This window comes from Primulina huaijiensis, chromosome 15 (genome assembly GCF_012295235.1).
Source record: "Primulina huaijiensis isolate GDHJ02 chromosome 15, ASM1229523v2, whole genome shotgun sequence".
Lineage (NCBI taxonomy): Eukaryota > Viridiplantae > Streptophyta > Magnoliopsida > Lamiales > Gesneriaceae > Primulina > Primulina huaijiensis.
This window is the reverse complement of record NC_133320.1, coordinates 18,857,349-18,881,388: the sequence shown is the minus strand read 5'-3', so window position 1 is coordinate 18,881,388 and position 24,040 is coordinate 18,857,349. Positions and strand designations below refer to the sequence as shown.

Genomic DNA, 24,040 nt, shown 5'->3' with positions numbered 1-24,040 from the left:
CATCGAGATGTCGACGCAAAAATATTATAGCTTTTGCCTTTTCTTGTGATGAAGATATACCATTTTCTTTAATGGTCTCGCTTAGACCCAATGACTCAAGATGCATTTCTACATCGAGAGTCCATGGCATATAGTTTTTCCCAGTAATATCAAGAGCGATGAATTCGAGCTTTGCCAAGTTTGCCATGGTGGTACTAAAAATTACGATGCATTTTATTAGTTAATGAATATTGCAATACAAAGTAATGGATAAACAACAAGTACAAGTATTCGTAAAAATAAAGAAAACACACGAGGAGGATATTCTCCGATAAATACAAGACTGGTGAGTATGATAACCAAAATAATTAAAAATAACCTCGTGAAAGCCATCTTCTTTTTTTCTTCGAAAATTTGATGAAGAATAATTTTTAGAGAAGAAGAGAAAGTTGGAGTGATTGAATGTATTTGTGAGATTGTATTTATAGAGCAAAAACTAGCCGTTTTGTTACCGTTTATTACCGTTGGTGTATAAGAAAATAAATGTATGTATTTGTATAATTTTATGGTAATAATATGGTGTATATAATATTAGTCATATTTAAATAATTATGTATATCATATCACATTAATATAATTAGGTGTCATAAGTTATTTGTTTTAAAAACCTTATAGGCTTTTATACTTGTCGTATCCCTTACCGGGAGTGTGGGATGTCGTCTTAACATCCTCCCAGGATTTATAACAAGTTTTTTGAAAAATTTATTTTTATTATTTATAATAACATTATATTATATAGTAAATATATAAACAATAAATAAATAAACAATAAAATAAATATTATTACTTTTGTTATCTTTTTCTTCTGTTTTGGAGCTTGGAAAAATATGGAAGACTTTTAGAGCTTCGTGCTGATAACGTGTTGCGAAAAAGTAAAAATTTACGGTAAAAAGTAAAAATCTCAAACTCTCAAAATTATCACACTACACACTTTATAATATTTTTCTCTCAACTCAATTGTGATTTTTTTTCACAAATGAGAGATCTATTTATAAAAAAATTTTACAAATAATCCAAAAATAAATTACATCATTACCTTCATCATCACACACAAATTTGAACATTCAACACCTAATTTTACCTAATTTTCAACATTCAAATATTCAACTTTCAATATTCAAATATTCAATATTAAAATATTAAATTTTCAACACAAATCAAATTATCAGAGAAACCTATTTTTTAACAAATTTAAAACTTTAGCAAGGCATGTTTCATAGGGTGATTTATGTGGGATTTAGGAATCAGGTAAATTTTAAAATTTCTCTAAACAAATAATGCGTAAAAATTTAAAAAATAAAAATAAAAATTTGATCCAAGAGAACCATTTATTCGTGTTGTAATAGTGGTAAAATAACCTTTTTCCTTCAGTTTTCGAAAAGTAAGGATTTTTTGTTTTTTGGTTAAACAAGGATACAAAATTTACCCTTGCTACCACTAGATTATTTTGTCATTAAGTTAGGCAGTTTTAGGTTCCCTAAAGGAGGCTAGTGGAGAAGTACGCGTCAATCGGATTGTACAAATAATTTATTCATAATAAACTAATCTTAAAATGATTATATTGGCGTGCAATAATGAGACTTTCCCTTCAGATTTTTCAGACGTGAAAAAGAGAGTAAATTTACAATGAAAACACCCAGGTGACCAACATAGTTACTATATATAAAGCCCTCCTTCCTCAATTGAATAGATTGTTTAGATGACATGAGATACATAGGATAATAGAGTGGTAGCAGCAGCATTCAATGGTCGTCGCCGACTAAGCACAGACAGATGTGAAGAAGCTTAAAGATCAGATTGACAAAATTGAACCAGGGTATGAAGAAGTTAGATGTTAATGGTTGCATCCCACAACCTAAGCATCCCGTTGCGTCCCCCGCTACAGATTCTCTTCCTTTCAAGATCTGAAGAAACACATCTAACCTGAAAATCCATCACGAGTGAATTGTAAAACATCAAGATTCTGTATAATGATATCATTTTAGTGTCACAGAGAGAACATGGAGTAAATGCAGTTGGAGTAAGCTTTTGATGTTCAATGAAAGACACTACATACAGCCAGGCTTTTTGCAACTGTACAACCACCATTTATAATAGGAAAAAGACCACATTATATGCAAACGGGGACCCGGGTAAGATATGCTCACAGGATGAATTCTCAGAAGTTGACAAAAATTGATTTAACATAGACTGCTAGAAAGTGGTGTGTAATTTTTCCCAACAAATTTGTGCATTTCAGGATTTTAGTTTGGGAAGAATGATTGGAACTGCTGCGGAGAACAAAGACAAGTAAATGTGAACAAACTCTGGCATCAAAGAGTGAATTATGTGTCAAGTTTAAACAAAGTTATGTGTGGCACCTTGGTCACGTCATCCTAGTCTTCGAGTATTTCTAGATTCATTTCCAACCTTGTTTAAAAATAAAAATATCACTTGCTTCCCATGTGATACATTTCACTAGCCAAGCAGATACCACTTCGCATGACACTCAACAAGCTCATTGTGACCCAGTTTATCACATCTTAAGCCTTAAGGTACCTGACACAACTCTATGGAAAAGGGTTGTACTTCAGAAAAAGAGAACAAAAAGGAATCAAAGTGTTTTACAGTCATAAACTGGCAGGTTCAACTGAAAATAGAAGTCACCTTGGGTTATGGTACAAGAGTATGGGGTAATTTAGTGACAGGAGGGGAAAAAAAGAAAAAAAAAGTGTAGTGACTCATAGCAGGGCAAAACCAGAGCTTAAAGCAATCACACTTGGAATATGTAAGTTGGTTTGGCTTAGACTGGTTGTTGACGAGGAAAAGTTGAGAAGATGTTAACATAGCTGTCATACATAACCCAGTGCATCGTGACAGAACCAAACACGTGTAGGTCTACATGCACTTCATTAAGGAAACAGTATGTCTCACGCTTGGAGAATAACACACAGGATATTTGTTCAAAAAATTAGGAATCACAAGGGCTTCAGAGCAAAGATAATAAAGAAAATAGAGAAAAAACCTTACCATTGCAACTGTTTTTTGTGGGGTCCTGTAGAGTTGCCACCCAGCCATCCTTGAACTTGAGTTAGAGAGTCCACCAAGTCTCTCTTGAGGCCGATGGAAGAGAGACATCGAATTATCAGCTGCTCCTATTCCTAACCAGTGTTCACCCGCATTGATAGATAATATGGAAGACGTGTGAATAGTAACATTCTTGATACATTTTATACCACCTAAGTTTATCATAAATGAAGTGTTAGGTACATGGTGGTAGTTAAAATAATAAGATAGACAACTACAATATATATCATAAAATACTAACCTATGTGATTATTAATTTGCATTCCAACAATTCTTAACAATCCCAATATACTTTCGATTTCTGGAAAAACTTACAAGCCACAATAGCAAAACGAATGGTATTTTATTACATCTGGGGCAAAGTTGTGTAGCCCTAGAATGCAGTATTTAAGTCAAGCATCTCTTGGCAATATACAAAAAGTACACCCGGAGAGGGCTTTACTTCTGAAAAACGAAAAGTAAATGATCCAAATTTACACAAATGCTCACCAAGTAGGATAGATTATTGATAGGAGATTAAGCTCTCAATACAGAAATTCTGCAAAGGGCAACCTAGCAGTTTCTAAAATAATCTGATGCAATTTGTCGATATCTTTAACCTCAATTGCAAATCAGGATATTACCATTTCAGATAAGTTACATTATCTATAACTCTTACCATCATCATTTTCCCAAAATCGTAGTAGTCCATCATTTGATCCTGAATATATAAAACAGCATAAAAAATCAGTGCATAAATTCATTACTTGAATCATTTCGCAAGCAACACAACCTTGACAACATCAAAAGTAAACCACAAGTATCAAGCAAATATTATTAACCTGTTACAATCCCTTTATCTGACACAGAATATTCAACACATAAAACTGGGCCGTCATGACAAGCTAGAACAGCATCGCATGTTCCTTGAGAGAGAGACCACATGCGAGCAGTCCAATCATCACTACCTGTTAGTACAGTGTCTCCAACCATTCTGATAGACCTGTTCAGATGGGCAGTCTGTGCCTAAGATACCACACTTTTAACATGCTGTGACAAATGGTTCATTAAAACATTGTGACTTACCTAATCCATTTTGAATGTCCTAAAAACTTGTGCATCTGCTTTCCAGCACGAATGTCCCAAATGTTTGCAACCCTTTAAATGGATATTCGAAGATGTCAGGGGAGATAAGGCCACCATGGTGATAATATCTGTGTAGTTGCATATATCAAAGTATATAGAAGTTTAAGTGGCATACGTATCTCGGCCTCCAGCAGCCAAGATCCCAGTGGAATCATCATATTCCATGCAGAGAACAGCGCCTGAACAGCGACCTACAGTAGCCACACAGGTATCTGTCCTTACATCCCACATCTTCACAGATCCATCATGTGCAGCAGTGAGGACACGCTCACCAGAGAGCATTCGTACAATGCTGACCTAAAACAGAGCATGGCAAGCATTAGCCAAAGTAGCAGACGGTACAAAAATGCACCAATCTGCTTATCAATCAGATGGGACTACAGAAACATTCAATAAAAGTTTTTTTTTGATAAGAAACATAACCATATTATTAATTTTAGAATTTTACATTACAAGTAGTGGACTAGTGGTCCACTTCCACGAAATAGTAGCTCATTAATTTTTAACAATACACATACGACCAATCTTGTAGAATATCAAATATAGACAATCCCTGAAAGTGTTTATCCGCTCCGATCCAGTTTGCTATTGTGAGCTTGATTTTTCCCCAACATCCTTCCGTGTTTTCTTCCAATTCTTCAAAAATTCTTCTATTTCTCTCTAACCAAACTGCCCAACTAATTCCATGTATCACAACTCTCCTGAAAATTTTTACTCTTTTGCCGAGCATATGTCCAAGATCCGTACTAAACAAATCTTGAGTTGTTTTCGACACAACCCAAACCAGTCTCATTTCTTCCAAAGCCTTAGCCCACAATGCATAAGTGAACTTGCAATGAATAAACAAATGATCTTGTGTTTCCACATCCTTACGACACAACACACACCAGTTGGGACAAATAGCACAATTAGGATATCTCTTTTGCATCATCTCGGACGTCGGTAATTTTGCAAGGATTGCCGTCCACTAGAATATCTGAATCTTAGACGGAATGGGTATTTTCCAAATGATATTGAAAAAATTGAAATCTTGTGCACCATTACTATCCAAAAAGAATGATTTGAAAAAAGATTTGACTGTGAACTTCCCGGATGGATCCCCCTCCCACTGTTGGAAATCATCAACCCCTTCAACCAATGTCACCCCCTCCAAAATGCTTAAAAGCGAAGATAACTCAGTGAACAGAATTATGTTACAACACTGACCCCAAGTATCAGTTACACGAAGTTTAAAAATACAATATCAGATCACAGTGATTAGATCGTATATACTTCACATTCAATATTCAAAGAACAATAGATAAGAAGTAAGAAAATAAATAAATAAAGAGTAAGAGTAAAATATTTGACCCAAATGAGTAGCATTTCAAGTAGAGGCTAGGAACAAGTAGGTAATGTAAAGCATCTGAATGAGCTGTTCAGTGATAGGTTCAGGTTATCCTGACTAAACCCATTGTTAAAGTTCACCGTTACATTCAGGAGAAAATGATGAATTATGAGTTGTCTGTTACTAAGCCTATCAAGACTTGTCTCCAAATTCAAGGCAATGTTTTATGTGTTACATCACCAGTTTTGACAACACCCAACTACATAATTCCTTGAGTGATTATGAAATCCCTTCAATCATAGAATAAGCACCGATGTTACAGAAATAGATGTACTCTTATGTTTGGCAAATATGAAATTGACTGAAAGGGAATACATTGTACAACCCAATGATGAATGAGTTCATCACTTTTGCAATTCAAAATAAAAATTAAGCACATATTTTTACAAAGAGATCTACAATGGGTTCACAAAAGGTAGTTAGATTCAAGAAATCAGAAACGACTAATCTCCAGATTCCCAGAACTACCCTATTTTAACGTGACGTTGAATGAGTTCAGGTGTTTTCCATTTCAAAAGATTAACAGCTCAATCTGATAACCCTCCTCGATGTAATTCTTTTCCGTTGCACATTGGTTATATTCTGAACTAAGTGTATCATTAAATGATTTTTTAATAGAACCATGTGCCCAGAAATACAATACAATCTATACATATTTAGGTATAACAGAGCTCACATACCTGTGCATCATGCCCCTTCAGTTCTTCTAGAAGCTGAGTTGTCTGCTTATCCCACACAAGAACAGACTGGTCATCAGATCCAGAAACCACCTTCCCTCTATCAGAACTTATGGCTCGCACAGTTCTGTGCAAAAAGTATAAAATAGAAAATGACAATATCAACCCTCAAACGTTTCAGTACAAACTGTATTTAGTACGGCTCTGGTCATTGGCATAGATCATTCTGTAACTGCATGCACGAGAAGATCAAACCATCCTACCTTATATTGTATCCAAACAAACATACTCAAAAAAAGAGGCATTGCAGTTACCTAGTATGCCCCTTCAAAGTTGCTCTGAGTTCAGAACCACGAAGACTGGGATCCCATATCTTAACCTGCGATAACAAATACAAAATCACCTCTAGATTTGCAGAGAAAACGCATGATGCTCAGAATTCTCAAGTGTTGTAGACATCATGGTCAAAAGAAGCTTTTGTCTCCAAAAAACAAGGGGTGGTTGTGCATTTCAAGGAAACAAAAAAGTGGAAGAGAACGAACACCCGTTTAGAATAGCTTCTATAAATGATAGCATGGTACAAAAATAAATTTTCATGGCCTAACTTCTAATATACTATTTTATCTCACCGTGCAGTCTGTGCTTCCACTAATAAAAAATCCCGCATCTTCACGGTCACCAACTAAATCCCACACTTCTCTTTTGGTCACACAATGTAAGGCAGTGACTGCTCCAGTGTGACCTCTTAGCATGCGGATATTGGTTTGCACCTTTTTCTGCCCAGCTACATGTACATCTTGCTTGTACAGAGATCCATTCTCCTTTACGTCTGCAAATGCATAGTATACAATGGTCTCATTGCAATATAATTAAGTGATGTCACATTCTACTTAATACGCCGGATGTCTACCTAAACTGTCACTATCAGATGCCCACTTACGAACACGACTAAAAGAGCTGGCTCTATCCCGGCTAAACATGCTCTGGACCCAGCTTCTTCCAACAACAGAAGCCTCGGAAGATTGCTGAGTGGTATCAGAAACATCCTGTGGACGTGGAGAAGGCAATCCGTATGAAGGGGCAGATTGGAATTTTCCAGAAGATATTCCCCAATATCCACTGCAAACTTGTCGGATATGAGACAGGAATCCTCGGAGCTTTATCTGATAAATATTTGTGAAATAGCAAAATATAGACTATCAAAAAATTGTTCTAAACTTTCTTAAACTGCAAAAGGAATGACTTATAGAATCTCCATTATTGGAGGTAAATTTGAGAGTGATATCTAGACTGCAGTACTTGTGTACCTGCTTGATACTGAGATACTAACATTGCTAGCTTTGCATTACCAACAGACAGTTTCACACAGATATTAGTAGTACGATATTTTGCTGATGCGCCAAAGATTATAAATGTACAATTACACATCAACATATGACCTTTTTAGCTTTTCAAAAACTCGTGAACATTTTACGACCCTCTTTGTATGCAAGTTCTACCATCCAGTTCCGCTACAGTCTTCCAGGCCTGGATAGCATTCATGAGGACCCATCACATGAGAAGCCATACTACTTTGTTCAGAGATCAACTTATGCAGCTTCGACTATCCAATATTGTTGAAAGTTTTAATATAGACCAACTTCACCAAGTTACCAAGAAGTTTGAAACCTAACAAAATCCCGAATGTCTAGTTCTAGTCTAGAAAAAATTTGGATTTGTCGGCTTTATGGAAGGAAAGTAACAATGAAACTCTTAAGTTGTGAGTATCACCTAGTTAACATTGATTACTATTGTAACTCATCAAAAAATAAATAATATCAATTGGGAAGCGAACAAGCCAAATCATACATGTTTTCGATAGGTTGCAACTTGCAAATCACATAATTTGAAGGATGCAAGGCATCCAATTGAAAGACAAAAGTTACTACTCCAAGCCATTCATTTTAGAACCACAGAGTGCAAGCAAACTAAGACCATCTGAGAAGGAAGAGAAAGTAACTTACAATGTGCTTGTATCCAATGTTATTCTTTCCTGCTATCGTCTCAATCATGAACCAAGCATCCGTGTCAGGAAGTCCCAAACCAGCCTTCATAACATTACCAAAGAGAATTTGACAGTAACGAGAGTAAGAACAAAAACTTCAAGAGAGGGAATAGAGTGAGAAACCATGGGACAGCAGGCAGAAGAAATACCATATGTGTCGCCACGATGATTAGCTGTGCTGTAACTAATGTCGCATAATTGGTAGACCTGAGACAACAAAAGCACAAAAAAATGTGAAGCGCGCCTTTCACTTTTGATTGTGGCCATTACTTGTTCTTCTACCGGAGAGGACATATGTCAGAAAAAATTGTGTGAATGAGTCCTCTGGCTTGACTACAACCAATGAATATTTCACACATAACAATTAATAAATGATTGAAGTTGCAATCCTGGTATGGAAAAAATTATTTTCTCCTACTTCACCCTAATATAATCCCACTTCTTGTCGCCAACTTGAGCAGCAAAGTAAGATACCAGTGTAAATTAGATTATAGGTTCTTCATCACTAGAAACCAATGCAAGCTTGGTGGCTAGGTCCTGATTGCTTAGAGCTTGATTTATCTTCTCTCTTGTTTTACTCAAGTGAGTTTGACATCATTTATTCCCTTCTTTCTTTCTTTCTTCTATGAAATTTTTCTAACAACACATCATTTACATGTCAAATCATCATTTTTTAACATGGTAACTAATCAACCACTTTTTTCATATTATCTTTGTATACATGCAATACCTGCATGAATCATTGCCTTTCACATTAACTTTAAAAATTGTATTATCCAAGCACCATTTTGGAACTTATCGCTTTGTCTGTCTCCCTCGTTCCTAAATATATAATATATAATGATGCATTAAGGCATCTATATTGGGCTTATATTTGACTTGATACTTGCTTAATTCTTCATAAAGAAGCAGATCCTTGTACTAGAGGTTAAACGCCTTCCTCGGTAGACCGTAGACCGCGCAAAAACAGAGTAGAGTCCTCAATAAATGAGTTTCAAATAAAGAAAACTCTTGAGCGAGCATTTTTTAGCTTTAGTCAAGGAACACAATCAATCAGAATAGAAAATACAATTGTATGCCAATAAGGGTCATAATAACTTGCTTATTTGATTGCATGAACCGTTTCCTAGAAAGGAGCATCAAAATAATGATATCCTTACTTGCTGGAAGAACAGTCGAGCAGGTAGTCAAAATATCCTTCCCAAAAGCTGCAGCAAAACCGTACAGCAAAAGTTTTTCATGTAAAATATATGTAGTCAATCTTTGGCACAAATATCAAATGAACGGGTATTTCAAGGATTTTAACCAATGTTCTTACTGGAATTAATTTTCTTTGTTTTGAATCAGAACCTATCCAGTAACCAATTAATATTTTCCCAATAAATACTAATTATTTGTGGATGTAATCCAATACTTTAAAACAGAAAGTATACAAAAAAAAATTCATTGCCTTAACAGGAAGAGTGTCAGCATTAAGGTGCAGTATAAAAGTCGGGGATCATAATTAAAGTTCCAGTTGCCATGTTGTGATCTCAATCAGTTTCGTCTCAAAGTCAACCTCAGAGTTATTTGTAAACTTATCAAGCAGAGCGCCATTGGTTTAATTTTTCATGATGCGTCAAATATTTGGACCCAGATTTTGGATCCATTACAAACCGAAATGAAATCCAACTAACATTTCTGTTTTGCAAAATCTCCTCCATTTTCAGGAAAGTTCTTAAAATTTTTCAGAAATTTCCTACAATTTTACAGGTTTAAAGAGAGATTAAAAGAATTTGAAATATTCCACTAAACGGGCTAGCGGGGTAGGCTGACCGACAACCCACCAAAACCCATTATTTGGAAATTGTCAACCAAACCCCAGGAATCTTCAAATGTAATCATATTACTACAATTGCCAGTCAATTTGGCAATGAGTAGTTTTTATTTTATTTAACATTTTCCTTAAATTCACATTTCTTATTTTGTAATTAACATCGATAATTTATAAACTTATTTTCCAATTTTCGAATGAAAAAGGTCACAAATTTGTTTGAGTTTTTCTAACAATTTCCACAATGATATTTGGAATTGAGGATAATTATGAGTACTTGTCAGTGTAGGTAGCTGCATCGTACCAAAGAAGAATGCATACCGTAACTCCTCCCAGATTGTAAGAGACCGTAGGTGTCTCTGAACATAATCTGAAACATTGTTTACATCCTTTTTATGCATCTCGGAAGACACTTCCAGTGCATCTCTAATAGTGGCCATGTCATTCCGGGCTGTAGCAAGATTGATTGCTGTTTTAAGCTGTGATTATGCCAAGCACATCACTTTCAGGTTAGCAAGGTGCCCTTTTTCACAAGCCAATATGAAAACGTCATACATGTTAAAATTACTCATCTATTCAATAGTGGGCTAATTCAGATACTAGTCGACATTTTGTACACTTTCTACCAACAAAGAATGTTGAGTCATAAAACATGTGTGTTCCGTAAAAGCGCTCACACTAAACGACTAGAATTGAGGTAAAAATTTAGAGGGCGCACATGTGTTGCCAGCCAGTCCACAAGGTTGAATCATACGTTACTTTCAGGAAAATAAAATATAGTATCATTTTGACTGCCACTGTTGTTTTCATACACATCTTGTGATGGCATCTAGTTGCAATCAAATGAATGCTAGCACATTTGAACCTCAATTCGAGAGTCTGTATTTACAAGCACATCATTACTGATCAGTGCACATATCTCATTTTGATGTTCGCCAATTTTCTGCAGCCTATACGTTTGTAAAGAATCACCAACTGTCAAGTAGATTGAATCTGCATACAAAGGAGACGGTCATCGTCCTGATGTGTTATTAAAAAAGGAACATCCTGAAAAACATAAACGGTACACGTTGGTTCTTATTATTTGTGGATGATCATGTTTGTCTTGGGTATTTCTCATGAAAGAAAAGAACGAGGCTTCCACGATTTTTAAAACCTTCCATGCTATGATCCGAACACAATTCTCCACCAATATCCAAATCTTCCACACTGATCCGGGAAGAGATTTCTTTAACTCTTACTTGGGTGATTACCCCATCGCTCAAGGGATCATTCTTCAAAATTCTTGCATTGACACTCTGATGGGAGTCATATTTAAGTGTTTTATTGTGTTAATTTCAGTCTATTTTAGCATGAATTCGTGTGTCAAGTTCGTATTTCATTTATGTTTGTTGTTAAATGTTGCATATAATCACGGCTTACCTTGACTTGGTGATTTGCAAGACAGTTGGCTAGAAAAGATGATAATTTAGGAGATTTCATGAAGTGGGACAAAATAGGTCGCGCTGGGACAGTCTCGCGAGTACATGAAGTATAAGGAAGCTGGACAGTGCAGGTCGCGCTAGAACGATTACTTTTTACCGCCCCAACGTGAGAAAGAAGAAAATTATGTGCGCGGACAGAAGATCTCGCGCTAGGACAATCACTTTTTACCGCCCCAGGGCGCCCGAGGAATCTGCAAGAACATGGACAGTTAATGTCGCGCTAGGGCGGTCATTTCTTACCACCCCAGTGAGACGAATTATGGAAATTTTTGGGGACGCGATTTCTTTACTTCTCTAATGAATTATTGGACACAATTAGATGCAAGCAGCCCTGATACTCGAAATATTGGAGGAGATTATCACTTTTCAGCAGCCACAAGCAAAAGAAGTAGAGAGAAAAACGCCCACAGTCGAGGAGGCAAGCGAAGAACTTGTGATTTTCACGCAGTGTTTTCTTTTTTCTTCATTTCTTTTAGTATTTCTAGTTTAAAAACATTGTTTTGATAATTTGGTGATATCGTTTAGTAGCTAACTTTTCATATCTGTTAGGATTTAAGGAGATCTTACACCAATATGTTGTTTTAGTTAATTTAATCTTTAACTTTTGTTATCGTGCTTGATTGTGTTATTGTTTTCTTTGAATTATTGAAGTCTACTAACTTCTTTAATATTCTATATTGTGAATAAATTCGAGATAATAGTTTCCAATAAGAACGAGTAGCATAATTCGTGGATTTACAATTTGCATAGAAATATAAAATTGAATACACGTTGATAGTGATAGTCCAATAGGTCGAAAGTTAAGAGATTCCATACACCATGTATGCAATCACTTTTGATAAATAATCAAAAACCTTTAATTATTTCGTTGTATTGAATTAGTTTAACATAGCTTGAGAGAGTTTGTGAACAATTTAGGGAATCTTGTCAATAGCATGAGAATTGCCGAGATTAATTAGCTGAAATAAACGAGGGGTAGTAGGTGAACTAAAATTCCCAACAAATTCCTTTCTCACTTGATTTTAATCTACATTTCAAATAGCTTAGTTTATTTATTCTTTGAATTATAATTTTACTTTGAATGCAATTTAGACTTATACCATTTCAAAATATCGTTTATATTTTACTAAAGATCAATTTCTGAAAATAAGTATATTATAACTGATCACACCCCTCAGCAAAAGGGTGTCGCCGAACGCAAAATCATCATCTCCTTGAGGTTGCTTCTTCTCTGTTGTTCACTTGTAATTTCCCTCATCATTTCTAGGATGACGCCGTCCTAACTACCACTTACCGAATAAATAAGACGTGCATATTTTGTTGTTGAGCATTCATGCATATCCATTCCCAACATCGGGGCAAACTTGATCCTCGTTCTCTCAAATGTATATTTCTAGGGTATTCTCTTGATCAGAAAGGATACAAGTGTTATTCTCAAATCACCGGAAAATTTTACTAATCCATAGATGTTACTTTCAATGAAGCTCAACCTTTCTTTCCACCTTCCTCGGTTCAAGGGAAGATTGTGATGAACGAACCTCATAATCTGGAGCTCATCGACATACCAAAGGACTCCCAAATTGAAACAATCTACTCAATCCCACCAGATACCTCTCAGCCACATCCAGAACATTCTATCTTTTGACCATGTTAATTCTCACAGAAGACCACTTCACCTTGGGACAATCAGCCAACCAACAGTACTTCTTTGCCGCCAAATTCTCTCAGTACTACCTTGCCGCCAGATTCTCTGAACCACACTCAAGGTACGCTGAGCTCTGACTCACAAATATTGATGAACTTGATGGCAGGTCGATTGCCTTGAGAAAATGAGTTAGATCATGCACCCAACATACTATAAGTTTTTTTTTTATAGAAAACTAACATACTATAAGTAACTTTGTCTCACTTGATCATTTATCTTCTGCATATCGAGCCTTTGTTGTGAATTTAGACAAAGTACAGGTTCCATCAAGCATCGCTGAAGCTCTCCAAAATCCAAATTGGAAGATTTTTGTCTTTGATGAAATCCAGGCTCTTGAAAAGAACGACACTTTGCAGATCAAATAACTTTCACCTGGGAAACGAACTTTTGGTTGCAAGTGGATCTTCACATTTAAGCACAAGACTGTTAAAGCACGACTAGTAGCAAAAAAGATATACCCAAACACATGGGATTGATTATCAAGAAACCTTCGCACCGGTAGCCATGCTAGTGTACTCCTATCCATTGCGGCAACTTTAGACTAGCATCTATACCGGCTCGATGTCAAAAATGTCTTCTTGAATGGGGATTCTGGAAGAATAAACTTACATGAATATACCTCCAGGATTTGAGTCAGAGACTACTGTCAACAGTCATTCTATGGTCTGAAAGCAATCTCTAGAGCCGGGTTTTACAAGTTCACCAAAGTCTTGAAAGGTAATGGAACTGATTTTTTTCAAACACTCCAACAAAGATAGGATCTTTGTTATCATCGTATATGTTGACGATATTAAATTCATGATCAAGGACTTAGGACTCTTGAAATATTTATTGGGAATGAAAGTGGCCAGATCAAAGCATGGAATCTTGATTTCACAAAGAAAATGTCTTCAACCTCTTGAAAGAAACAAAGATGTTGGGATGCAAGCCTGTTGATACTCCTATGGACCCAAATATAAAAATCGGAAAGAAGGAGGATAGTCCAGCGGTCGATAAAGAAAGATATAAAAGATTAGTGGGCAAGTTGATATATATCTCACACAAGACCTGACATTGGATTTGTTGTAAGCGTTGTAAGTCAGTTCATGAACAATCCAACATAGGAACACTTGGAGGCCGTTCTTCGGGTATTGAAGTACCTAAAGGGTCCCCTGGAAAGGGACTATGTTTTCGCAGAACCACCACAAGAAATATACATGCATATTGTGATGCTGATTAGGTAGGATCTTCTACTGACAGACGATCCACATCTGGGTATTGCTCATTTGTATTGGGTAACTAACATAGCATAGTAAGAAGCAAACTATGGTGGCAAGAAACAGTGAAGATGCAGAATTTCGCTCCTTGGCCGATGGGATATGCAAAGAAATATGTCAAAGATTGTTGACCAAGTTGAAATTGGAAGGTAATCTGACAGTTGAACTAAAGTGTGACAATCAGGTTGCGACAAGTAACACCAAGAATCCAGATCATCATGATCGTATCAAATACGTTGAGGTAGATCATCATTTCATGAGTGAAAAATTGACAACGGAATCTTGAAAATCAACTACGTTCCTAGCCATTCACAAGTTGCAGATATCTTAACAAACCCTTATTTCGACCTACATTTGAAGACTTGGTGTCCAAGTTGGTACAATCGACATATACCCACCCTACTTGAGGGGGAGTGTTGAATATCCGAAATTAGACAAAGATAGGCATTTGGATTATTATATAAACATTCATCTACTGTTTTATATTCTAAACATTAAATTAGATTATGTTGTTATCTTTCGATTTATTATGTATACGTAAAGGTTTTACTTCTCAGTTGATGGCAGGAATAAGAATTCATCTTCTTCAGCATATATTTTTCTTATATCAAATAAAACAGATAGGTGAGGTTCATATGGGGAATTTGCACACAATAGTATTATCCTGCTCTGAACTAATCCACCAAGATGGCAGTCTTCAAACACGCCAGAGAAGATAACATTATCGAAGCCAACAATGAAAAAACTCTCACTTGTGGAATATCAAAAGCAAAGAAAGAGCAGTGATCATCAGAGATCAAAACTACAACAAACCTAGTAGCATGCTTGATGAAAAAATAACTTGCAGTATAAATTCTAATGAAGCGAAAAATTTTCATATACAAGTATTTTAAAAAAGAAAAGATCTAAACGTTTGCATTGTGCGAATGTGTCAAGAAGTGGAGGCTTAACTGACCAATTCTTTCACTGCAATGAACTGCTCTTCAGTCAATTGACAGGGCCATCCCTATAGGTGTTGAGGTTGGGGTTGGGGTTGGGGTTGGAGGGAGAGTACTTGAGTTAGAACGTCAACATGGAGAGGATATACTTATAATTGATTGTGCTTGTTTAGACAAAACATACCGAATGAATGTGCTCTCTGATACATTCAACAAAACCACTACCGCCAATTCCCTCAGCATCAGACTCAATTAAAGCTGACAGCGTAACAAATATGTTCAAGTAAATTTACCTGCCATGCTGAAGAAAACATATTTAAACTTGGTGGCATCACAAGAGCATACCGATGATGGTTCCATACTCAAATGACGAAAGAGGATCATCAGTAGCCCCTAATTTCAAAAGCCTGAGCCACAATCCCTATATAATAGAAACAAATTCCATAGAACGCAAAACAGAATAAGATATTTTGCTGAGAGAGAGGCAATTTCTTGCAAGAAACATTGAGAATGATAACAAATACACATATAGAGGTTGTCGAGTTACAACTACATCCATTTTGAAGTCAAAAGATGGTGATTTGAAGAGTGTCACAGTCCTATCTAACTAGTATGACATAATGATCCTCTTGTACTTTATCACACATAAAGATCACGCCACAGAAAATATCCTGCAAACCCAAATAACATGTATCGTGATCTATACTTTTTTGCCAAAATTGTTTTGCATATAATGATCAGATTAAGTATCCAGAAAGTAAAGGATACCTGTGTTACCTGACATAGGTCGCTCTTTGCAAAAATTCAAATAGCAAAAGATAATTAGCCAAAACTCTAATACCAAAGAATAGTAATATTCAAACACATGCAGCACAATCCATAAAGCATTTTAAAATACAGAAGATGCATGTCCATAAATGCCTGGCTAGGATGTAGGATATGAGAGTGTGAACAACCAGGGTGACCTAGATACCGAATAAGTCTAACTTACACAGCCATATCAAATATAGTAAACCATAAGTGCATATAACTGTGTCAGTGAAATAAATAGTTTCCACCACCAAACAAGCAATATCATTAAAGTTGCTCACAAAGAGAATCTTTGGTTAAACCAAGAGGTCTAGGTAAAATACAGGAAAATGTATTCAACAAAGTTAGGGATATATCTTAGAGAAAATGAATACATAAAAACTAATGCACCACCTGTAGCTTCACTTTAATGTCTAAAACCATGCGCTCTCTTTCAGCCTGTAAGAAATAGAAATTAATCCGAAAGTAACAATAGATGTTGGGTTGGTTTGTGCTTGACCGCTATACTGATATATTAGGATACTCACAGCCCTCTCCCTTGGACTCAAGCTTTCAGGCTTATTGTCTTTACTAACAAAAATTGAAGGTGAACTACATGTCAAAAAACAAAACAAAATTAGTTTCAGTAAGCAGGCAAATTTATCTAGTTAGAAGTATAATTCATCTTAATTTATACACAGTCTACCTTGGAGTATGCTTATATTCAAGAGCACCACTTGCTGCAGCCAGTATCTGCTTCCTCTTGTCTTCCAGCTCTTTCGATAGGATATTTGGAGGAAACCTATCATAACAATATTTGGTACCTGGCCCATTAAGAAATTAGTACCACATCCAGCTCACAATATGTAAGGAACCTCTTTGTATATATGTCTAATCTAGTAGCATCCAGTTCACAAAACATCAAGATTACCTGGCGTCACCCCACCGGGATCAGAAATAGTTATGATCTCAGGCTCGGTTAAAAGCGTGGGGAGAATGGTCATAGGGTTTTGTCCCCGCCCAATAGCATCTTGTAACTTGTCAAGAAGATTGTTTCCGTTTGCTTCCGAACCAAGACCTCTATCCAAATAATCAAAGAAACCTTGGGACTCTACAAACTGGCTAATCTGTTGTAATTGCACAAAATAGAAAATTAAGAGATTTTATTTTTTCATAACAAAAAATATAAATGTAACAACTAATAGAAATTTCATAACTAGCTTATTATAATTACTAATTTGTTCCAGTGAAAATAGATGAAAAGACTCACCATTGGATCTGGAGGCTGGTTCGTCGACCGAGAACGCTTTTTCAAAAAGGCCTGGCTATTGAAGACATGAGTTGCGGTATTTTCCTGACAAGAAAACAATTCAGTAACTTTGATTCAGATTATTGAATAAACTATTTAAATTTAAATTATAGAAATGTAAGGCAAAAGCTCCATACTATAAAATTGCGATAGCCACCTAATATTGATGCAAAAAATTTCAGGAATATAAACCTGCAAGAATAAAAAAGTGATCCAAGGTTGAGATAGACATATTAAATGGTGGGAAGATTTTGCAAATCAGCACATCTGCTCGTTGAGGCAAGGAAAATAATTGTTCAGCGGGAAGATTATGGTTAAAAAAAGGCAAAAGCTCATTGAGTATCACTCACAGACTCACACATGCACACATAAAAAAATGTGCATGTAAAATGATTAAACATCCAAAAAATTCACTCCCTAACCTAAGCATAAGTATGGTTGAGGGCTCATTAAATGTGTGGATTCCAACTAAATGGAACAATGATCATACAAATCTTAAGACATACAAATTCACCCAAAAAAAAACTTCCACCATATATAAAGTCATCTGATCAAGTTCACAGAGATTGAACAAAATAGAGCATACAAGTACATACCTGAATCTATGATCACCTTGAGTCACGACCAAAAAAAATATGTGAAATGAAGTGTGGAGCATCATATACGTAAGTATAATTCAATTATGAAGAGAATCTGAAGGAGAAAAATAGTTCACTAATTAAGTAGTGAGATCCATTATCCCATGACGTCATGATGCGCTTTACAAAAACGAGCACATTCATAAATATGCATGGAGAACATTGATAGAAAAATTGCCCATTAAATGTGAGTTCAGATAATTGCTAGTCAAAGAGGAAACTATCTGGGTTCCTAGCAGATATATGATTCATATAATATAACCTCAAAATTATCACCTTACCAGATTTCCTTGTTATAAATATTCAAAAAGTTTTATCCATTCAACCAAATAAATGTGAAAAATAGTGGTAGTGTGTCATGTAAGAAATAAAAAGTTGAGCACCAAATGTTTTCAAGAAAAATGGTGATACTACTTAATGGTCACAAAAATCTTCAACTGAAAAGGGCATAACCGGTACAGAGAATGTAGGGTAAGAACGAGATAAATTACACCACGATCTATATTCAGTTACGATGAAAGCATAAGCCCATCGATGATTATATTATGAGAGTTCATATAGGTCAACAAGAATCACCTAAGATGGAGATCATGATCCTCTCCCCAAGTCCTACCGCCACCTCTTGGGCATTGCTCAAAGAAGGAACCTCCCTTCATCTGGTCGATGCCAACAACATATGGATATAGCAACTTCATTATTTCTCCACGCAAAAAGCTATACTCTGGTTCAGGTATGGGAGGAATTTCCTCTGTTGTGGTGATGAGATTATGCTCGAGGTCAACCACCACAACCTGCAACAAAATGAAGGAAACAACACCTCATATCAATTACAGGCATGCCACTGAATCAGAATTCATCATAATTGTTTATGATGAAGCAGTAGTAATACAGGATAAGAGATTTAACGATGAAGTCAATAGCAACTTTAAGCACCCAAGCAAATACCACATTCTTCCAGCGGCGAAAACTCACGTCAATTTTACATCATGATCATGAATAAGTCAAAAGAGAACAGAACAAAGGTCATATTGTAAATAATTAATCTGAAAGCTTAAAGATTTACCAGAGTCGAGAATAATCCTTAAAAAAGTTGTTGATAACAGAGTTAGAGATTAAAAAAATCGACATGAAATCATGCTTGCAAAGTTCACGTTACGTCCCATTATACTCATAACACATAATGACAATTATCTTCTTATGGAACCTAATGTTGTAAGCCCATGACAAAACAGATAATATTCAAATGCTATGATTAGCAGTACACAATAAATACTTTGAACACTGCCCACTATGATTGATGGATAGAAGAAGGGAAGAGCAGTCGCCTACTCTGAACTGAAATACCTATAATTTTCCTGCATAATTTATTTAGAAACGTACTTTCATACCCTTGTTTACTCAGGTATTATTCATGAGAACTGTAAGGACGATCGCTTCACCACAGTTTCAGCATATGGCGGTCTCGGACATTGTTAGAGATTGGAGTTTTCTTTATTGTTAGCAAATACATGATAGACTGCTATAGGATTTCCACAGTCGAGTGTGAACTTTCATGTTGAGCAATGTGGACCGCTCATCCACTAAATTTGTAAACTCGTTTAATATTATAATAAATATTAGTTTCTGATCAAAAAAAAAAGAGAACTGTAAGCGGCTTAGCCCATCCACTAACTTTCGATTATGTCCCTGCTTAACTGTACTCTTATAAAGGAATGATACGAAGATTTATATCAACCAACAAAAACAATTTCATTGTTCCTCGCTAGAATTGACATTTCTTCCAACAGTAAAAAATGCAAACACTCGTCAAAAGAGTAAAACAACTCAGCCAACCAGTTTTATAGTTATTTTACAAAATAGCTGTCCAAATAAATGAATCATTGATTGATGTTAACTCCAAATCTGATCATGGCTCAGGACGCCAAAGCATACTTAGGTTTTTAAAGACCAATGTTTCATTTTAAAGGCACCAAGACTGGTGCACTTCATGCACCAACTCACAAGTCATATTTACATGTGAAAACATCTGGAAACCATTAAGATAAATGATTCTGTCAATTATGTATTAAATATAAACAATAATTAAAGCGAAAATCTATTTTTTCCATTCCCTTCAAACAACCTTTAGTTACTCCCAACTGTTGACTTAGATATTTCAAGCATAATTATGACAAAAAATTCAAAGAAATAAGATATAAAATGCAATAAAAGCAACAAGAATGGTGTGTGAACTTCAAAACAATCTCAAAAGGAAAAGAAGAACTAAAATATTTAAACAGAAGGAAGAACATACCCCATCCATGACAAGCCCAAAAGTATCAACACCTGAATGAAGGCCCATCATATAGGGAGTGGGGGCATCGATGTAGTCAACTCCACTGAAAAATAGTAACGGAATGTAGACATGCTTCAGAACAGCAAACATCAAATCATTAGAAAGCATTCATTTGAAAAATTCAAAGAATAAAAATCATATTACTTAGAGGTACTTGGGTGTTTCTCAAACAGCAAAAAAATCTCCTCATAAGCAATGGTTAAAAAAATATGACACACCTGCCACCGAAATGGATATATTAAATGGCATACAGCTTCTGATACAAGGGTTAAAAGAGAGTATCTGCAAATACCATACAGATAACACAATTAGCACTGACAAATATAGTTAGAAAACACTAAGTCAACTGAACCAACGTCCATAAAATTCCCATCATATGGGACATTCTCAGGAACCTCAATTTGCACTTTTCATATCCTGGGCCATGGAAACCCATGCATGCAGCCAACTGCCCAGGAAAGCCCATTGTATACAAAAGGCTCGCACATGGTAGGTTCAAATCCGAAGAAGCCAATTTATATAGGAATTGGGATCTAGTTTTAAGTTCATCTATTTTGATTAAGGATCTCACTTCATTATTTGTGGACCTATGGTTCGCTTGTAACTTATTTTGTTAATCAATATAATATCATTTCTTCTAAAAAATTCCGAAGAAGCCAAGAAATGAAGGATCTAAGATGATCTTTTGTTAGAGGATTTGAGATGTCTAATAAATATTATCCCTTCAGAGAGAAGCATTTAGCTTATCATCATCCTTAGGATTTTTTCAATTTTGATTGGTTGAATTAAGAGAGATCTCTTGTGTATAACTATTACTATTTAATATTTATTAAGAATGTGAAACCCATAGAAATTATGTTGGCCTTTTTGGTATGGCCATTATAAAAATTACCAATATAACCTTAATATTTTATCCAATCTTTACATTAGTGTTGGATAAAAAGGAAACAAGTTTCATTTCCCTCCACTCCCTCACGTAACAAAGATATCAAAATTCTTTTCTTTAAAAAAAACACTGCTTCTGATTTTGTTCTTTTTAAAAGAAACTGTTTCATTTACATGGAAAATAAATAAAAGATCACTGAAGTCACAAACTGTAAGTGACTAAGTGTTAAGAGAGATCATGATATTTCCTCATGACAGTCCTTGAATCTAAGAGCTAGTGAGATTCTCACTAACAAGCCTTAAATTAAAAAACATCAGATCTTAACAATCAGCCATAAATCGCCCCATCACGAGATCCCATAAAAAGGGACAGTAATATAACTGGCAGTGCCGAGAGTTATATTACATTAGAATATATATTTAAGTTTATAAATAGATAGTTGGTAATATTTTTATTCAGAAGGATAAATATAAATCTTATATAAATATGTAGCATTTAAAAAACAATTAAAAGAAAAAACAGAACTCTAAGCAACATAGCTAAGGTATACCCCTTTAAATATTAGCTAGAAGATTGACACCAAAAATAATAATAATAATAATGAAGTTCATAAAAATGATACTCATGCAGCAAATAACTCCAAAGGAAACGGGATAAAGAAATACTTGTCTGAGCGAAGCAAAATCCTCCTTTCAAGCAGTACAGCTGTAAATAGTTTGATGAAATTATCAACGTCCAGACACTGGAACAAAGGCTGGAAGGATATCTGTCATGACATGAAAATAGAGTACGGGTAGGTACAGACCAGAAAATTAAAAAATTCCATGGAAAAAATTTTGAATGAGAAAGAAATTCGGTAACACACATCAACATGAGGAAGTCCATCCTTGGGTGGGACCTCAACAGCGAGCAGACTATTTTCAATTGCAAACAACACCCGGTCCTTTCCAGGTTCAGGCAGAGGTACTTTAGAGACCAAACAAGCTATAACATCCCAGAGTGGCTTGCTGAAAAGTTTTAAAGCTGAGCACAGTAAAAACTCTTCAAACAATAGTCATTAATACGGAAAGGAAAGCAAATAGACAACATTTTCATTCTACTGCATTTGAAGTGATCTTGTAGACTTGTACTGAATTACTGTAAAATTTATTTGACTTGGTCATCAGATCATCTACGGAGTCTCATATCCATCAGTAATATAAATCTAACAAAAAAGTTGTAATTAAGGGTGTGGAAAAACCTTCATCACTTTAATTTTGACATTTAATATTTCATAGAGTAGGATATCATTCACCCATCATTTAACAGGGTCCTAACTAATGATCCTCATTTCTCTTTGTGGTAATGGTTTGAAAAAAACCAATGAGGCCACTCCAAAAAACCATGACGGCAGCCAATCAAGGAAGTATGAAGCTACAGATATATAGTATATATACCTTTGCCTAGAAGATGTATATATATAAATACAGACACACAAAAACATGTATATTTCACAACCACTAGTTTGAGGACCACATTCATCGATAACTTGGAAATTCAATGACCTAAAACTAGGCAAGTATGATAACAGCTAGAATATGATCTTGTGAAGTGATTTGTCAGTTATTATTAAAAGATCTCTAAACACGAGCTTTAAGCAACTGGGTGCACCTAAAATCGATATAAATTCAAAAAATTAATCACACACATCGTAAATCAATCCAAACAAACAAAAAACAAGCAACCTGGACGAACCATTAGTACCTGCTTCCCGAAGTCGAGAAACAAAGTAAGAATATTTCCTCCAACGCATCCCGCAGAATGCGAAAACTAGGCGCCCGCGAGACCAAACAAATGCATTTGTCCGCGAAAGAACCAGCAGTAATGCGATACGCCTCAGCTATGTCCTCACACACTTGATCCCTAAACGCAATGCAACTGACATAAATCTTGGATCCATCCCCCTCAGTTAACACAATTGGATAGCTCCTGGGATCGGATGACGTGTGATTGGAATCATAGAACTGCACGCCGGCTGGCAAAACGCAAGTGGGCAGTTGAGGAGGAGGTGGAGGATAAAGGGAGTGATTTTGAGGAGGGTATTGATCTAACAGAAAGGGCAAGTACAACACGCCACTGCCATGGTATCCTTTGTTCCCATCAAGGGTTCGGATTTCTGGCCCGATTCCGCACACCACGAAGTACTCGAAGATTCGGGCCATTCGTTAACGAGCTGAAGCTTTCCGATTACCTCCAGATCTGCGAAGAAAAAACCTGGTTGTCGTGGCAGTGGCAGCTATATTTAGGAAAATAAACCGTAAATGTTGAAAATTAATATTTGAATATTGAATGTTGAAAACGTTGAAAATTAGATAAATTAGGTGTTGAATATTGAAATTTGTGTGTGATGATGAAGGTAATGATGTAATTTATTTTTGGATTATTTGTAAAGATTTTCTATAAATAGATCTCCCATTTGTGAAGAAAATCACAATTGAGTTGAGAGAAAAATATTATAAAGTGTTTAGTGTGATAATTTTGAGAGTTTGAGATTTTTATTTTTTACCGTA

General features: G+C 35.6%; 1 protein-coding gene across 2 annotated transcripts; it reads right to left on the bottom strand.

Moving 5' to 3' along the window:
• Nucleotides 1-1,581: 1,581 nt before the first annotated feature.
• On the bottom strand, nucleotides 1,582-23,772 carry LOC140960443 (DENN domain and WD repeat-containing protein SCD1). 2 transcript variants are annotated; one of them, XM_073418710.1, is made up of 29 exons: nucleotides 23,235-23,772; nucleotides 22,357-22,498; nucleotides 22,157-22,257; nucleotides 20,824-20,887; nucleotides 20,564-20,677; nucleotides 18,847-19,061; nucleotides 17,770-17,824; nucleotides 17,594-17,677; nucleotides 17,255-17,450; nucleotides 17,030-17,147; nucleotides 16,872-16,935; nucleotides 16,738-16,782; nucleotides 15,880-15,955; nucleotides 15,719-15,792; nucleotides 15,552-15,602; nucleotides 10,473-10,630; nucleotides 9,499-9,546; nucleotides 8,488-8,545; nucleotides 8,298-8,381; nucleotides 7,205-7,457; nucleotides 6,924-7,123; nucleotides 6,609-6,673; nucleotides 6,298-6,421; nucleotides 4,346-4,527; nucleotides 4,171-4,242; nucleotides 3,927-4,087; nucleotides 3,764-3,805; nucleotides 3,049-3,257; nucleotides 1,582-1,962 (listed from the first exon to the last, which is right to left on the bottom strand). In XM_073418710.1, the coding sequence occupies exons 1-29, from the start codon at nucleotides 23,690-23,692 to the stop codon at nucleotides 1,867-1,869; spliced, it is 3,609 nt and encodes a 1,202-aa protein (XP_073274811.1). In that variant the 5' UTR covers nucleotides 23,693-23,772; the 3' UTR covers nucleotides 1,582-1,866. The 2 variants fall into 2 exon arrangements, with proteins under 2 accessions (XP_073274811.1, XP_073274812.1); XM_073418711.1 differs by having other exon boundaries at nucleotides 22,357-22,514; nucleotides 23,235-23,511.
• Nucleotides 23,773-24,040: the final 268 nt, after the last annotated feature.

Bases quoted from the DNA above. Each gene is read 5' to 3' on its own strand.
- LOC140960443 (XM_073418710.1), bottom strand. From the start codon at position 23,692: ATGGCCCGAATCTTCGAGTACTTCGTGGTGTGCGGAATCGGGCCAGAA. The intron at 19,062-20,563 runs GTATGTTCTTCC...ATTTTGTTGCAG, and splicing joins TTGGGCTTGTCATGGATGGG to GTTGTGGTGGTTGACCTCGA. The intron at 9,547-10,472 runs GTATGCATTCTT...GTTTTGCTGCAG, and splicing joins ACAATCTGGGAGGAGTTACG to CTTTTGGGAAGGATATTTTG.